This window comes from Miniopterus schreibersii (genome assembly GCF_964146895.1).
Source record: "Miniopterus schreibersii genome assembly, chromosome: 1".
Classification (NCBI taxonomy): Eukaryota; Metazoa; Chordata; class Mammalia; order Chiroptera; family Miniopteridae; genus Miniopterus; species Miniopterus schreibersii.
In genome coordinates this window covers 137,171,679-137,190,005 of record NC_138101.1, presented here as the reverse complement: position 1 = coordinate 137,190,005, position 18,327 = coordinate 137,171,679, and the positions used below count along the sequence as shown (strand labels likewise).

The following is an 18,327-nucleotide window of genomic DNA, read 5'->3' as shown; positions in this document are numbered from 1 at the left end:
ATGGTTGTCAGTGGACCATCCTCTTGACCAGGAAGGACTACGGCTGAGACATAGGGTAGGATCTCCAGGGCTGTGAAATGTGTTCAAGTATGAGTTTGTGTGGAAGGTGAGCACAAGTTAATTATAAGCATTTGGGCAGCAAGCTCAGCCCCTCTGAACCTCTGGGCATGACGGGAGAAATCTCTACGTCTGGGTTAGACTAATAGACTCATTCTAAAACTAGAAGAGGCATGAGCATCTCAACAGTACAAATGAGACCCAGTGAGATTGTGCAGGGTGCATACTCACACAGTGATTTGCTAAAAAGCTGGACTGAAGAGACAGGTTTTCTGGGCTCTCATTCTAATGCACTACTCACACAACACTTCTAAGTCGATTCATAAAAAATTTTATTAAAACAGAACTAAAACTCCTCTGATGGTTTCAAGATGTGTGTATACATGTTTCAGTGTCCCTCCCTCTAAAAGATGGTGCCTGATTCTTCTCCCGTCGAGTGTGAACTGGACACAGAGTGTCACTTCTAATGAATAGGGTACAGCAGAAGTGTGACAGAGCTGTAAGGGGCATTGCCATTCTGCTCTGCTCCCTCTCTGAGATCATTTACCCTGTGGGAATCCAGCTGTCATGCCATGAAAACACTCAAGCAGTCCTTTGGAGCAGTGCACGTGGTGAGGAACTGAGGCCTCCTGCCAGCATGCGCGTGAGCACGGAAGCCGATCCTCCACATCTAGTCAAGCCTTCAGAAGACTGCAGCCCTGGCCAACACTGTGGCTGCAGTCTCACAGGAGATCTCAAGCCAGGAGTACCTCACTTAGTCACTCCGGTGTTCCTGACCTACAGAAACTGTAAGATTATGAATACTTTTTATTTGACCCTGCTAAGATTTGCAGTAATTTTTATGCAAGAATAAGTATTTAATACAAGAGCATATCCAGGTGTAATAACCTCTGTTACAGAGCACGATCCTCCAAGAAATATCTAATTATTTTGTAGACGTTTTTCTTCAGGCTTCATCCAACATACAACATCAAAAAGTCTTGTCTTTGAGCTTTGGCCAAGAGAGAAATTCCCAGACACAAATTCAGATTTTATCTGAGACAGAAGGTGTGTTTTATGAAGTTGTTTGAACAGCTGTTAAACTGCTCTTGACTCTGTGTATCGGCTCTAAGAGACATTGGCTCTCCATTTCTACATATGAGAGTTCTACTGCTAATCACTTCTTCAGGAATGAGACCCTGTCTTAGTGGTCTATGGTTCTTCCAAAGAAAACACCAGCAGAATATAATTCTCTAACCTTTAGCTTCTCACAGAGGTATTTCAAGTATAACCAAGACAACTTTACAAGTAGATTTGTATCATGGAGAAATGACTTCAGGAATGTTCTGAGGTCCATCCACACAACCCTGGTTGTTCTGGGGTAGGTATTAGACTGGGAGACTACAGCTCAGGAGCTAATATATCACTTCTCACAGGTTAATTGAGGCACATCAGCTTGAGTTACCATCCTGTCTCTTCTCAGAAAAGGAAGGAAATACTTTTTAAGTGCCCCTCATAGAATTAGCAAATATATAAAGCTTCTTATTCTCTAAGTCACCTGTGAATTCATCGGTAATTGCTGGCAGACTCCATGGTATATTTCTTGCTCTCTGAGAACATAAGATGGGGAAATAATCTGAACAGCACAAAATCCTGAACTTAAAAGTAGGATTCTGTTCTCTATTGGTTAATCACAATGTATCAAATAAACAGATTCTAACTTAATTTATCAAAGCTCACCTTTCTTTCCATCAGTATTACCTCCTGATCTTACGAGTGAGTGGCAAGCTCAGCCAAATTAGATGAGGCTGTTCTCCCAGCCTCATCAGTTAGAAATAAATTCTGGGGTGGTCCTTCCCAATGAGAAAGACATATTGCCTCTTTTCCGTAGGTGAAAGTGTCGAAGAAAATGCTAGTGTGGTGGTCAAGCTGCTCATTAGACGCCCGGAGTGCTTCGGCCCAGCCCTGCGGGGGGAAGGTGGAAATGGCCTGTTGGCAGCCATGCAGGGAGCCATTAAGATCTCCGAGAACCCAGCCCTCGACCTCCCCTCTCAGGGATACAAGAGAGAAGTGTAAGTGAATGGAATTGCCTTCTTGTAGGGATCTAGTTGGTGAGCTCCCAGTATTGTCAATACAGGAATCATTAAAGACATGTCAGTACCTTTCCCCCTGGGAGAGAGCACGGGTTCTTAACAGTTGTGGTGAAAACACTTTAAATCACTTTGTCAAGCATGTTGCTGTTTTACTTTCCCAGTAAGCCCGGCGATCAATATCACCTTCACCCACTTCCATTTTTCTTACTGCACTCAGACCAGTTGGCAAATCCAGAAGCCTGGCAAGCTCTTAGCTCTGATCCTCCCCACAGCATCGCCGCAGGGGTTACTGTGTAGAGGCGAAAAGGCCTGGACCAACCAGGTTACGGTCGTTGTCTGACTCCAGACTGTTCCCTTCAGTATTTTAAACCTTGGTATCTCATCTCATACCCCACTTTTAATACTTACTCTTCTGAAAGTATTTTTATTTGATTCTTTAGGTAAAAAGGAGAATTGCAGAATGTGAAAAAAAATCACAGCATCACTAATCTTGGTCTTTGAAGGTTAAGGAGATAGACAGTGTGTTGGCAGATTGCCTTGTGACTTTCCTTTCATTATTTTTTATGACGATTTCCCTTTTTTTAATCACAGCCTCTAGATTAGCCCCCAAAATCTAGAGAATGGGTAGAACTCAGCAGAGATACCTCTCCAGCTGGTTGGCTTTTTTTTTTTGACTTTTTGACTTTTTGACTTTTTGTCATTTATTCTGGCGGGCGACCTAGTAGACCTAGAAAGAAACTAAAACATAAGCTGTCCCAACTTCCTTATGTAACATGAGAAGAAACTGAGGCCCAGGGTTGTGTAGCTTGTTAGCAACAAAGCCAGGACATGGACATAGGCCCCCCGACTCCCTGTCCAAAGTGTTTCCCATGTATATTCAGGAAGGAAAGGGGAATGAATGGTTGGTAGGAACTATAGGGATTCCAGTGCTTCTCCATGAGTCTGAGTGATCAGCTGAATGTCAGTACCTGTGCCTTAAAGTTCATGCGACCCTAGCAATGTCATGGATGATTGTTTGGGTCCTTTGAACTTAGTGACTAGAACCACCTGGTTGACTTCTGGGGAGAGGAAAGGTGCCCAGGGGAACGGATGCATGATGCCCTGGAGGAGCAAAGTATTTCCATGCCACACAGCTCTAATAACATGCCCATGCCTGCCAGGCTTCCTCACACCTCCTGTTTTGGTTCTTTGTCAGCAGCACAGAAGACACTGAAGACGAAGAAGAGATCGTGCACATGGGCAATGCAATTATGTCATTTTATTCAGCTCTTATAGATCTACTAGGCCGCTGTGCTCCTGAAATGCACGTAAGTAATGAGTTCTCAGAGAGCAGCGTGGAGGGGCTTGATCCGAGAGCACTGTCGACCTCCTGAATGTATTTCCTTCTTCTGTCTCTGGCATTTGCTGATGTGCCTTTCTCTCAGTTCCCTGGGAGAAAGTCGTTTCCATCCCCGGTACCTGATTCTGCAGCTTTCTAAGGAATGTGTGTGCGTTACCTGTTGTTGAGTTGGCTCTGACTCCTAGTGACCCTGTGAATGAGTGCTGTCCAGTGTCCTGTCCTCAACAGCCCGGCTCAGCTCCTGCAGATTCATGCCTGTGGCTTTTTTTATGGAGTCAGACCACCTCATATTTGGTCTTCCCCCTTTCCTGCTGCCTTCTGTTTTCCCCACGTTATTGTCTTTTCCAAAGAACCTTCTCATGATGTGCTTGACGTGGGACTAAGGAATGACTCCACTGAGAGTCTCAGTTTCTCTAGGACATTCTCTACACTCCTCTTGCCTGCCTCCAGTCCGAGCATTCATCATCCCTTTAGGAAACTAAAATTCATAAGTCTTTCTCCATTTAGCAGCATTCTAGTCTGGAATTGTGGCCACTTTGTCAGCACTTCTGTCGCGGTCACTGAGAGCTCCCTGTGTTGCAGTCACACTGAGAATCACCAATAACCCACACTTACTGCTGAGATTTGATACCATAACTGCATGATCATTGTAATCACAGCAAAGGAATCAAGTGACTCCTTGGTCAATTAATCCCTCAGTAGCACTTATTCTAGAAAATCAAGAGAAAGTTCTTCTTTCTCCCTGTGGTCATAAGTGTCTGTGACAATTAGAGAAATCTAGAAGTGTACCTGGCCCTTAAAGAAAACAATTTCACTGTCAGGTGTTTGGAGGTGGGGTGGAACAGGGGTGTGGGAACTTCCTTTATCTTACTCTCCAACCCTACATTGCAGCTTATCCAGACAGGAAAGGGGGAGGCCATCCGGATCAGGTCAATCCTGCGCTCCCTTGTCCCCACCGAGGACTTGGTTGGAATCATCAGCATCCCCTTGAAGCTGCCCTCCCTGAACAAAGGTAAGAGAAGCAGCTAAGGGCCGCTCTCAGGGTCAGGACTCTGTCCCCCAGCGCAGTCCTTCTAGGCTCCTACTTGCAGGCAGGCAGCCCAGGGGAAGGCCTTGCTCTTTTTCTGGTGAGGAGTTCTCTCCTGGCTCCAGCTGGCTGCTCTCTCCTCTGCTCCCCAGTGTCAGAGACTTCTGCACCCTACACCCCACAGATACGGACAGTCCAGACCTCACAGTCCTCCAAGCACTCTAACCCTCTGGAAGGAGGCTGACGGAATGGGACCAATGACAGCTCTCACCATGGCCTTCTTTCTCTGCCTCTGTGTCCCTCAGATTGTGCAGCCACCTGGAGTAACCATAAGACCTGACACAGGCTCTGTTCTGCCACAGTCCTATGTACAAACAGATTTTCCCCAGTGCTACTTGTGACATTTGGTAACACTCAATGTTAACTTTGCAAAATGTCTACTTTCCCAGAAGCCCTCAGTTTCTCTGCCTCACTCCACCTGCTCTCCAGGCAGTTTCATCCAGGCAGATGGAGGAATTGAAAAGATAGCATGACTCTGGCTGTTAGTGTTTCCCAAACCGGTGTTCTGTGGAACACTTTTGTAGAAGATATAAATTGGTGTGCAAGGGGTTTGGAGTCAATAAATTTAGGAAATGCTTTGGAATGTATCACATTTTTCCCAGCTTTATTGAGATACGATTGATATATAGCATTATGTAAGCTTAAGGTATTATACCATGTGATGATTTGATTATAGTTATATATTGCAAAATGTTTAATACAATAAGGTTAGTTTACACATCCTTCAGCTCCCATAATTACTGTGTTTTTGTTGTTCTTATGGTGAGAACATTGAAGTTCTACTCTCATAGCAACTTCGAGTATACAATACAGTATTAACTGTAGTCACCATGCTGTACATTAGATCCCGGAACTTATTCATCTTATAAGGAAAAGTTTTAACTCTTTGACCAACATCTCGCCATTTCCCTACCTTCCCCGGTCCTTGGTAACTATCATTCTACTCTCTGTTTCTGTAAGTTCAATGTTTTTAGAGTTCACATATGTGAGATCACACAGTACTTGTCTTTCTCTGTCCGACTTATGTCACTTAGCAGAGTGCCCTCAAAGTCCATTCATACTGTTGCAGATGGCAGGATTTCCTTTTTTTATGGCTCAATATTCCATCATTTGTGTATCATACCTTCTTTATCCATTCATCCATCAGCGAGTACTTGGACTGTTTCCATGTCTTGGCTATTGCAAATAATGCCACAGTGGACATAGGGGTGCAGATATCTCTTCAAGATGATAATTTTATTTACTGTATAGCCAGAAGTGGGATCAAAAGGTAGTTCTATTTTTAATTTTTAGAGGAACCTCCATAGCGTTTTCCATGGTAGCTGCACCAGTTTATATTCCCACCAACAGTGCACTAGGGCTCCCTTTTCTGCACATCCTCACCAGCGTTTGTTATCCTTTGTCTTTTTTATAATAGCTATTATAATAAATATGCGATGATGTCTCGTGGTTTTGATTTGCATTTCCCTGATGATTGGTGATGTTGAGCACCTTTTTGTGTACCTGTGGGTCATTTTTGTGTCATCTTTGGAAAAATGTTTATTCATGCCCTTTGCCCAGTTTTAATTGGAACATTTGCTTTTGTGTTATTGCATTGTATGAGTCTCTTATATTTTTCAATATTAATTCCTTGTCAGATAACATGGTCTTCAAATACTTTCTCCTGTTACATAGGTTGCCATTTTATTTTGATTGCTTCTTTTGCTGTGCAAAAGGGTTGGTTTGTTGTTGTTTTTTAATTTTGATGGAGTCCCACCTGTCAATTTTTGCTTTTATTACTTGTGCTTTTGGTATCATAGCCAAAAAGTCATCACCAAGATCCATATCAAAAAGCTTAAGCCTAGCCCGGCCGGGCATGGCTCAGCAGTTGAGCGTCGACCTAGGATCCAGGAGATCACAGTTCGATTCCAGTTGGGGCACATGCCAGAATTGTGGGCTTGATCCCTGGTTGGGGCCGTGTGGGAGGCAGCCTACTGGTGACAACTCTCTCATCATTGATGTTTCTCTCTCTCTCTCTCCCTCTCCCTTCCTCTCTCTGACATCAATAAAGATATATTTAAAAAACAAACAAACAAAAAGCTTAAGCCTATGTTTTCTTCTAGGAGTTTTGTTTCAGGTCTAAAATTTCCTTAATACATTTTGAGTTAATTTTTGGGAATGGTGTAAGAAAGAAGTTAATTTTCTTCTTTTGCATGTGAATATCAGTTTTCCAACACCATTTATTGAAGAGACTATCCTTTCTCCACTGAGTATTCCTGGCTCCTTTTCAAATATTTCTTGACTGTATATGTATGGCTTTATTTCTGGGCTCTCAATTCTGTTCCACTGATCTATGTGTCTGTTTTATACCAATAATATACTGTTTTGATTATTTATATTTGTGATATAGTTTGAAATCAGGAAGTGTGATGCCTCCAACTTTGGGGGGGGGGGGTTAAGACTGCTTTGGCTATTCAGGGTCTTTTTTCATACCATATGAATTTTAGGATTGTTTTTCCATTTCTGTGATGTTGGAATTCTGTAGGGATTTCATTGCATCTACAGATTGCTTTCGGTATTACAGATATTTAAACAATATTAACTCTTTAGATCCATGAACACAGGATTTCTCTCCATTCATGTCTTCTTCAATTTCATCAGTATCTTACAGTTTTTGGTACATAACTATTTCACTTCCTTGGTTAAATTTATTTCTAGGTATTTTATTGGTTTTGATGCTTTTGTAAATGATTATTGTTTTCTTTATTTCTTTTTTATATAGTTCATTGTTAGAGTATAGAAACACAACTGATTTTTGTATGTTGGTTTTGTATCCTGAGACTTTACTGAATTGGCTTATTTGTTCTAACAATTTTTGATGAAGACTTTAGGATTTTCTGTATACAAGATCATGTCATCATCAAACAGAGACAGTTTTACTTTTTACTTTTAAATTTGGATGCTTTTTACTTCTTTTTCTTACCTAACTGCACTGACTAGGATTTCCAGTAATGTTGAATAGGAATGGTAATAGTGGGCACCTTGTCTTGATCTTAGAGGGAAGTTTTCAGTCTTTCAACACAGAATATTAGTTGTGGGTTTGTCTATATGGCTTTTATTATGCTGAAGTATGTTACCCAATTTATTGAGAGTTTTTGTCATGAAAAGATGTTGAATTTTATCAAATGCTTTTTTGTAACTGTTTAAATGATCATATGATTTTTGTCTTCCATTCTATTAATGTGATATATCACATTCATTGGCTTGTGTATATTGAACCATCCTTGCATCCCAGGGATGAATCCCACTTGATCATGGTGCATGATCCTTTTAATGTGCTGTTGAATTTGGTATGAGAGTCTTTTGATAAGAAATTTTGCATGTACATTTGACCCTTGAACAAGGCAAGTTTGAACTGCTGGGGTCTACTTATACATGGATTTTTTTCCCAATAAATATATTGTTGGCCCTCTGTATCCATGGCTTTTGCATCCATGGATTCGACCAACCAGGAATCAAAGACAGTATTTTTGACCCACAGTTGGAAGTCTGTGGATGGGGAGGGCTAACTGTATGCATTGTTATACCCCATTTTATGTAAGGGACTTGAGTATACACAGGTTTTGGTATACTCAAGTCCCTTAAATCTGTGGGGGTTGTCCTGGAACCAATTTCCTGCAGATACCAACAGACAACTTTAGTTAAGGTTTGAGGGAGTCAAAAGTTATGTGTGGATTTTCAGCTGTGTGGAGATATCGGCACCCCTAGTCCCTGCATTGTTCTAGAATCAATTGTATATTCATCAGAGATATTGGCCTGTACTTTTCTTTTCATGTAGTATCCTTATCTTGCTTTGGTATCAGTGTAATAATACTGGCCTCATAAAATAAGATTGGATTGGGAGTGTTTCCTCCTCTTCAGTTCTTTGGAAGAGTTTGAAAAGGCTTGGTATAAATTCTTTAAATATTTGTTGGAATTTACCCATGAAGTCATCTGGTTCTAGCCTTTTCATGTTGGGAGGTTTTTGATTACTGATTTAATCACTTTACTCATTATTGGTTATTCATATTTTCCATGTATTCATGATTCATTCTCAGTAGGTTGTATGTTTCTAGGAATTTATCGATTTCTTCTAGGTTGTCTAATTTGTTGGCATACAATTGTTCATAGTAGTCTCTTATGAACCTTTGTATTTGTGTGGTATTAGTTTAATGTCTCTTTTTTCATTTGTAATTTTATTTATTGAGTTGTCTCTCCTTTTCTCTTGGTATGTCTAGCTAAAGGTTTGTCAATTTTGTTTATCTTTTCAAAAATCAGCTATTAGTTTTGTTGATCATTTTTATTGTTTTTATATTCTTCATTTCATTTCTTTCTGCTCTGGTCTTTATTATTTTCTTCTTTACAGTGTTCCCAACCTGACTATATACTTAACTTTACTAGTGTGTTGTACACTTTCATGTTACTAATTAGCATCCTTTTATTTCAGCTGGTAGAATTTCTTTCAGCATTTCTTGTAAGGCAGGTTTAGTGGTGATGATTACCCTCAGCTTTTGTTTGTTTGGGAAAGTATTTCTCTTGCCTGTATTTCTGAAGGACAACTTTGTTGGTTCAAGTATTCTTGGTTGGCAGTTTTCTCTTTCATCACTTTGAATGTATCATCCCACTCTCTCCTGGTCTGCAGGTTTCTCCTGAGAAATCAGCTCATAGTCTTAAAGGGGCTTCCCTTGAATGAGAAATTATTTTTATTATGCTGCTTTTAAAATTCTTTCTTTGTCTTTGATTTTAGACAATTTTATAATTTATCTTGGAGAAAATAATTTGGGATTGAAATTTTGGGGTGACCTATTACCTTCATGAACTTGGGCATCCAGATATCTCTTCAGGTTTGAGAAGTTCTCAGTGATTATTTTTTAAGCTTTCTATCTCTTTTCCTTCTCTTCCCCTCTGGGACTCCAATGATGTGTAGATTGTTTCTCTTAATGGTGTCCCAGTAGCCCCATAGTCTTTCTTCATTATTGTTTATTCTTTTTCTTTTTGTTCCTCTTGCTGGGTAATTTCAAATGATCTTTCTTTGAGTGTACTGATTTTTCTGCTTGTTCCAGTGTGCTGCTGAAGTGTTCTATTAAATTCTTCCATTCAGTCATTATATTCTTCAGTTCCAAAATTACAGGTTGTTTTTACATTTTTATATTTTCTATCTTTTTTGAACTTCTAATTCTGTTCTTATTTTCCTGATTTAATTAAATTGGTTTTCTGTGTTCTCCTGTAGCTCTCTGAGCATCTTTAAAGTAATAATTTGGAATTGTCAGGCAATTCATGTATCTTCATTTCTTTAGGGTCAGTTCCCAGAAGTTTACTGTGTCCCTTTGTGGTCTCATGTTTCCTTATTCTTTGTGATACCCGTAGCTTTGCATAGGTCACTGCACATTTGAAGAATCTGTCATCTCTTCCAGACTTTATGGACTGACTTTGGTAAGGAAACACCTTCACCTGTGGGTGGGGCACTTTGGAGTATGCTGTGATCCCAGGTCTAGTGAAGCAAGGTGCCAAGGGTGGGGGTGTGTAGCAGCTTTGGGTCTGGGGGAGGGGTGATATGTCTTGTCAGGTCAGGGCCACTGGGGTCCACAATGTTGACAACTGTATGGTCCTTGGCAAGAGTTGCCAGGAGTCCTCATTGGCTACAAGAGCTGTTGACATCCTTAGCGGGCTTCCATGTCTAGTGACTGGGAACAGGGTAGGCAGTGGTGATGTTCAGAGTCAGTGGTATGCACAGACTCAGCTGCAGGGACCAGCTACACGTGTCTGTGTAGTGGCTCAGGCCAGTTGCATACACACACATAGTGGTAATGGCCAGGGCCAGCCGCAAGGACAAGGGTCACATATAAGTGCACTAGCAGCTGTGGGGACCTTAGCTGTCAGGATGCATTCCTGTGGTTTCAGAGTCTCGCCACAGGTGCACAGAGGTAGAGGCCAGTGACAAGGCTCTGGCCAGTGGTGTACAAGTTCACCACTAAAGGTGCTAGGTACAGGTGAGCACAGCAGTGCAGGCCATTGATAGGAGACAGAGTTGGAATTGGGCCCACAAGCAGCTGTGGGGACCCTGGCTGTCAGTATGCACTCCCATGGCTACAGGACCTCACCACACGTGCATGGTAATAAAGGCCAGTGATGGGAGTCTGTTCCTGAGTGCACACATGGCAATGGGTATCTGCTGCAGGGGTCTAACCTAGCATCTGAACCTACACAGCTGCATAGGCTGCCAGTGCAGATCCTGGGTTCCAGCAGTGAGGGGGATGGGAGTGGAGAGAGACTCAGGCATCTGGGCATCTGCAAACATGAAAAACCCTGTGAAATCTGCCAGGGTTTTGTGGTGACTGTGCTGGTGGTTGGTTTTGTCAGTGGCAAAAGCTGCCAAGGTTCTCTGCAGAGCAGGTCACTGGGAACCACGCTGGCTCCTGCTGCTTGGCTGATACAAGTAGCCCTGCCCATCTTTCTTTTCTTAGCCATCTCTAGACATCAATTCACTGTGTTAAATGCTATACTTAAATGGCAGGAGAATAGACAGAACTGGAAGAGAATTCCAGGTAGTATGAAATAGACCCCTTCTGCTTCTGCTCCCTGAGAATATTCATTGTTTAAAGGTCTTATTCAGGGTCATGCTGTTACTTTGTAGTACAAACAGACCTGTTAATAAGAAATTGACTAGCTCCATTTAGTAAGTACAATTGCAATTATTATTTTATTTTTTATATAATTGCCAACAGAGTAAGTCATTTATATTTGTGGATTTAAAAGTGCCTCTATCTATTTTGCCTGTCAGATTTTGCTATACTTCAAGAAGATTGCTTAGCTACAAAGAGGTCTCTTAGGTACAATAGTTTTCAAAACCTAATCAACTATAGCTGAAAAATGTTTACACATTCTGACCTTATTTAATATTAAATGACAACAATTTTAATGAAGTCATAGAATTAACTTGTAACCTGCTATTATAGCATTTTCTACCATTATAAACTCTCTTCTGCTGTGCAAAAGGGCAGTCAGTGGCTCAAGTTCATTAGAGTATACAGTCAAAGGAAAAGATTTCTTTCACTCAGCATGGTTTTTCTGGATCAATCTGGTGGATGAATGTTTGGAGATGAGATATACCTGGAGCTAGACCGTCATGGACTAAACAAGACAAGACGAGAAAAGTTCTCCTAAATTTCTGATAGGTGCTGACAGGCAAAGTGTGTCCTATATAGCTGTTGATTAAACAAGGTATTTTAATTGTTACTTATTTGGACTGAATGGGTGTCAATCTTGCTGAACTTACATCTGTCCTTTGCCCTATATATTAAACCTTTATATACTCACAAATGAAAAAGATGAGAACAGTCAGGAAGACCCCCAATATTTTTAGTAACAAGACAGATTTTCACCAAGTTTGAAAGCAAAGCAGGTCCTTCATGTAGTACCCCGAAAGGCTTGCTTCCCCTCACCCCTCTCCCTTTTCCAGCAGAGGGAACTCTTTCTAGCTGAGGAGTTCTCCTTGGCACCAAGCGGTGGCGGCCTGGGGCATGGGACGATGCAGGCAAGATAAAGCTGTTCGTCCTCCCCTTTCTGTACGGTTATTCTCAGGTGGTTTGTTCCACTAGGTTGCTGAAATTTCTTAACTGGACTCCTGAGCTCTCCCAGTACTATTTTTGTTCATGGGTACCTGTTTAATCATTGATCTTTGTTAGCTAGAGAGACTGGGATCTCCTCCTCAATCTTGGTGACATCACTCTTGAAATATGACATTTTTATAAAACTTCATCAAGCACATTGGATCATAGAGCCTCTGAGAAAATGTATGATAAAGAAAATAAATGTTGAACTCTGTGTTTTCCAAATTTTTTGAGCACAAAACACTTACTGATACACCATGAAAATCATGTCCCTCAACGCACCAGGTGTGCCTGAGAGGTTCATTTGGATCCAGCTCCCCCTAGTGTTCAGGAGAGGAGAGGCAGGCAGCTTCCAGCCTGGAAAGCCCCTTCCCTCCTGGCTCTTCCAGTAGCCCACAGTGATCATTGGGCTAAATGAGGTTCTGGGCTGAATAGCATTATATCTCTGCAGCTCTTAGGGTGCCTTATGAACTATGGTACTTAAATATGCTCTGACTATAGATTCATAATTTAGGGGCTGTGTTTTCTAGTTTTTTATGTTAACAAAATAGGAGGAGGAAGACTTTTTCTTTTGTATCCTATTTCAAAATTCTGTCTGTGTTCCCCAAGTCAAGCAATTTTTATTTTCTTCATGTCATTCCTCACTTCATCTTTGAACCTCTTCTTTAAGATAAGATTAGAATTGTTAGGTGGTCTGATCTAAATTTCACTTAAATCAGATAATAGTTTTTAAATACTGGAAGATTTTCTCAGTTTTGTGCTATTTATGATGTAATAGCTGTAGACATGACACACTTCTAAATTTATTCTGCCTTACATTTTCTCCCTCCCTTTTTTATGTCTTCAATCCACAAAGCAGTAAGTCAAGCCCTGATTCCTGGCATTTGCCCATTTCTGTGGTATAAATACTCTCACCATGGTCAATTTCAAGTTACCAACAGGATGTCACTGAGCACGGAGTCACACATGGCACACCATTGTATTGTATTTCCAACATACAAATACAATGGATGTAAATAACCTCAAGAGAATAATTAGAAAGTAATGAATTTTGAGTATTTGTTACCTTTTTAAATATAATTTACTTAACTACAAACTTTATTTTTTTAATAATGAGCGTATCTAACAACTGACTCACAAAATTCTTGAAATTTTAACCATCAGCTCTTCCAAGCCAGTATAAGCTGGATTCAGCACAATATTATATTGTTTCCAAAATTTATGTTGCTTGTTAGGCGAACAAGCCATTGACAGACAAACTCTGTGTTGCCTTTGAGACTGTGGAGCTAGACAAGGGGAAATGACATTCTCTGTGTGTCTTTCAGATGGATCTGTCAGTGAGCCGGATATGGCAGCCAACTTCTGCCCTGACCACAAGGCCCCCATGGTGCTATTCTTGGACCGCGTTTATGGAATTAAGGATCAAACTTTTCTGCTCCACTTGCTGGAGGTTGGATTTTTACCTGACTTAAGAGCGTCTGCCTCTCTAGATACAGTAAGTGACTAAAATAAGAAAAAATATTTTTCCCATCATTGTAAATAAATTAGTAACATTGGATTTAGAAGTGAGCATTTTTTAATCCACTCACTGATTACATAGTAGTAGCTTGCTTTAAAGGGTAAGAAAAAAGAGGCACCAAGTAATGGAAGATCTTAATTTATTGGCCAGAGACTTAGATGTACATAAACTTGACCTCAGATGCTCAATCCAGTTCCCTCTCTTCCGAAGTTTCTCAATATCAGCACTATTTGTTGTGGGGGCCATCCTGTGAATTGTAGGATGTGTAGCTGCTGCTGTACATCCTACCCACCACCTTACCCTGGCCTCTCCCCACCATCCCCCAGACCAATTCTAGATTTCACCAAATGTTTCCTGCAGGACAAAGTCGCCCTCATGTGAAAAGTCTGGCTCTGTTGCTTATGAAAGGGCTGGCTGGCAACATGATAGGCTGGGAATCCTTTTCCCACATCACTCCCGAAGTTTAATGCGCTGGGTAGCCTGGAGCCCAGGGCATGACAAGGTCAGGACGAGAGGCCACGGGTAAATCCAAGCTCGGAAGTCAAGTGTGAGGTACAGTCGTCCAGTATCAACAGACATCAAGACAGGAGGCCCCGGAGTTAAAGAGCATAGATGCCTGATGCCCCAAGTCAGGCCTAAGCAGGGGCACAGCGCACCAGGAGTACAGGGTCCACAGCTGCTTTTGTTTTCAGTTTTTCTGTAAATTCCTTGGTTTGTAATAATTTTTTAACTTGTGGGATATTCCTAAGGTTCCTCATCAAAGCATTCAGTTTTTTATAGATCAAGTAAGCATTTGGGGTCCAAATCACATGCTTGTCTAAACACCATCTACAAAAGCAGTTTTCTGTTCAGTTCTCAGCACACACGTTTTCATACATTCTCTTCTGAAAACTTTCAAGACACTGTAATAAAAGCTCTGTCCTTCCTCATTTTAATAACTGTTAAAGTGATAAATGTGAAAGATTAGCTCTTTCAATGTGATTACTCAAGCTTCTAGGAGACAGGCTCTGATAATTAAGAGTAACTCCCAGGAATGTGTACAGTTTATCAAATCACAAGTTACAGATATAATCACTACAATGATCACATAAAATAATAATATTTTATCTCTTTGTATCTCAAGGTATTTTTTTAAAAAAAGTTCTGCAGTTTTCAGAAAGGATAGGTAAATATGCTTTGGCTAAATTCTGTGTCACTAAGGGGCCTTCCCTGAATTCGGCCTGTCTAAATAAACAAGAGAGGACACTGTGAGGGAGATTTGCAGCAGTTTTAGAGAAGGTCCCACGTTTCTCTTCCTTGGACACTTGTTGCCATGCCGAGTAAGGCCTGCCCTCATGTCATTTATCAGATTGTGAATTGTTCATGATGCTCATAAATTAAGTGCTGGGGATGAGAGCCACTTTACTTTCTCTCTGCAAAACCAGCAAGTTTGAGAGCTTCTTTGGCCTTTTCTCATCTACTAATCTCAGAATCACAACTGGTGAGTCTCCCTGGGGTGAGAAAAAAGAGCTAGAATGGGATAATAATGTAGTTGAATTTTGCACACATCAAGGATGTTGGGTTAGACTGGCCATCACCCGATTTGAAGAGTTTGGAATTTTTGGAGCGGGATGGATGTTTATGGATCATTTGGAGTGAGTTAGGACTGGACAGCCTTTGCTTTTCTTCCATTTATTTTTTTCTTTTAACAGGATTTTTTTCCCCCATTTAAAATGCAGAAAAGAAATCAGTATGCTGAGAAGGCACAAAGCTGCCCAGTTCGTTGCCGTGACAAGCAGACACGTGTGAACTCCGCTGCCTGCTAGATGGGCGCTCAGTCAGGGGGAAGCTTTGCTCACTTTCCCAGGAGATTAACCGGTGTCCCGATGCCCTTTCCCAGGTGTCCCTCAGCACCACGGAGGCTGCGCTGGCGCTAAATAGGTACATATGTTCTGCGGTGCTCCCGCTCCTCACCAGGTGCGCCCCTCTCTTTGCCGGGACAGAACACTACGCCTCCTTAATCGATTCCACACTGCAGACAATCTATAGGCTTTCCAAGGGGCGTTCCCTCACCAAGGCTCAGAGAGACACCATAGAAGAATGTTTACTTGCCATTTGCAAGTAAGTACCCCTCCCACGTGTTTCATCCCTCTGTACACATCCATGTCAGCTGTGTGCGTGCATCATGTCACCTGTGTGTATGCATCCATGTCCCCAGTGTGTATGCATTCATGTCACCCCTGTGCGTGCATCCATGCCAGCTGTGTGTGAGTGGACCTTTGCACAGGGGCCAGACTAAGTGTGAATCAAAGCAGCCCACCTCCCGACCTCGGACACTAGGAGCAAAGAAAAGGAATTTCCAGTCCCAGCAGGGAAGAAAGGGCAGTAATTCTCACCACTGCAAGCAGGCATCAGAGCCACGGAGGACAGAGGGTAAAGTCACCCCAAGAGCCTTGGCTCCTCAGGAAACCACGTCAGGTCTGGTGGGGTCAAAGGAAGAAGGCTGTTCCTACAGCAGGTCTCAGCAGCTGGTCCAGGACCTGAGTCTCCTGCTTTAAGCCAGTTTTCCACCTCAGCTACATATTAGAATCAGCTGGGGCAATCTCATGTTAATACCCCAGTGCCCAGGTCACACCTCCACCCCCAAAATCCAACCTTTAGGCATGGGACCCAGACCTCCAGCTTTTGAAGCTCCCAGGTGATTCCATAATGCAGTGAGGCTGAGAGCCTCTGCTTTAGATTGTCCTGGAGACAGGACCCACAGACCAGCTGGATGGTCCTGATTCTTGTTGAATAAGCTGTTTCCTAATCACACCAGGGGTGACTGTGTATTGAGACCTAGGGCCACCTAGAAAATAACAATTGATTGGTTCTTTTAGAACACCAAACTAAAAGGCAATCTCACACTTATTTATATTTCAAATATAGTAAAGTTCCTTCCATTTAAAATGCTTTCTTAAAAGTAAGCTCTATCTGCTGTCTTTCTATCTTCTAAGGCCTACACGCTTCAACTACTTTAGGGGACAGGCTGTGTCCTTGTACAGTACTATTTGCCTGGAACATGGACTAGAGGGCAAAGGAGGGAGGGGCGTCTGCCAAGGCCCCATAAAAAGGGGTCTTTGAGCTCCCCCCCCCCCAAAATCAGGGCCTATACTCTGACACTATGTCATTCATTCCAAGATTATTAAAACTGGCAGAGAATTAAGTTCATTAGAATTTTTTGGTCTTGAAAGACAAAGCTGGATAGATGCCCTTACAGCCTCTAGGAGTCCATAGGGTTCCTGGGGTTTCCACTCTGCCTCTTCCAAAGGAGGAGTAATGGCCCCATTGCTTGTGTAGATGGGTCCCTACTTTTCTTTGCAATGGTGGCAGGGGAATAAATAATGAGTTTACACACAAAGTAATCCCATCGCTGTTGATTCTGTAATTAGCTAGTAGCTGCACCAGCAGCAGCTGCAGGTCTTGTTCTGCCTTTTGCCAGATCTGAGCTCAGCAGGTGTCTTAGGAACCAGACCATTCAAGGAGCCCCCTTTTCCCAGCACAAGCTGCTTCCTAGCATTCAAGTCATGTTGATGAGACTGACATCAGCTGCAATGCTTTTAAAGAAGCAGACCTTGGGGAAATTAGAATTTTACATCAAATTAAAAATGTAGCTAACAGCCCTCTTGCTATGCTCAGAGGAGCTTCCATACATCTCCTCTTGGCCTAGATGAGCTCTGGATACAGTAGCCAAGCTGGTTGTATTTAACTAGCTATGTCGTTATTTATTTTAATAAGTCAGGAATTAATAGAGATTTATTTCACGCCTTGATTTTATTCAAGTTGGTCAGTCTTAGGTGATATTCCCAACAAGCTAAACAATAATGTGAAAAGTTGAGGAATTTTACATTATAATTGCTAGAGTCAGCAACAAGGCCATTGATTCGCTATGTATTTTAACTCCAGGGCTCTTTTTTTTTTTTTTTTTTTTATCAACAGAGCAGCTCTAGATAAAGTTGTGAAATAGATGAGTTTTGTTGTTCACCTCTGCTTCCATCCATCCTCCGAGGCTTTCTTTCCCAGCATTCTGACACTTTAACCTCAGAGTTACTCACTTTGCCTCCATGGTTCCTTAGGCATCTGTGGAAGGAATCTGTGGGTTCGCGAACGGAACTTACCTGCCAGAGTGTGCCTACTGTGTACACGAACTTTTCTCTGGAGAGAATCGAGAGGTTCCCCTAGATTTTTAAAAAGCTTGGCAATCTAATTTGGGGCATCATGGATGGACCTAGAGGGTATTATGCTAAGTGAAATAAGTCAAAGACAAGCACCATATGATTTCACTGATATGTGGAATCTAAAGAAACAAACTAACAAACAAAAGAGAAACAGACTCATAGATACAGAGAACAAACTGATGGTTGCCAGAGGGGAAGGGGTTGGGGGCCCGGGTGGAAAAGGTGAAGGGATTAAGAAGTACAAATAGGCACTTACAAAAGAGTCTCGGGGATGTTAAGTGCAGCACAGGGAATATAGTCAATAATGTTGTGGTGCCAGGTGGATACTAGACTTAGGGTGATCACTTTATAAGTTGTATAAATGTCTAATCACTATGTTATACACCTAAAACTACTATAATATTGTATGTCAGCTATAACTGAAAAATA

The 18,327-nt window shown here is 41.8% G+C and overlaps 1 protein-coding gene across 1 annotated transcript in view; it reads left to right on the top strand.

The window, feature by feature from the left end:
* The window catches only part of RYR3 (ryanodine receptor 3), a 472,179-nt gene that overhangs the window by 354,015 nt on the left and 99,837 nt on the right, over positions 1–18,327 (top strand). The window contains exons 44-48 of the mRNA XM_081119125.1: positions 1,928–2,108; positions 3,325–3,436; positions 4,360–4,480; positions 13,509–13,678; positions 15,582–15,802. Coding sequence (XP_080975251.1) covers positions 1,928–2,108; positions 3,325–3,436; positions 4,360–4,480; positions 13,509–13,678; positions 15,582–15,802 — 805 coding nt within the window. The remainder of the gene's footprint in view (positions 1–1,927; positions 2,109–3,324; positions 3,437–4,359; positions 4,481–13,508; positions 13,679–15,581; positions 15,803–18,327) is intronic.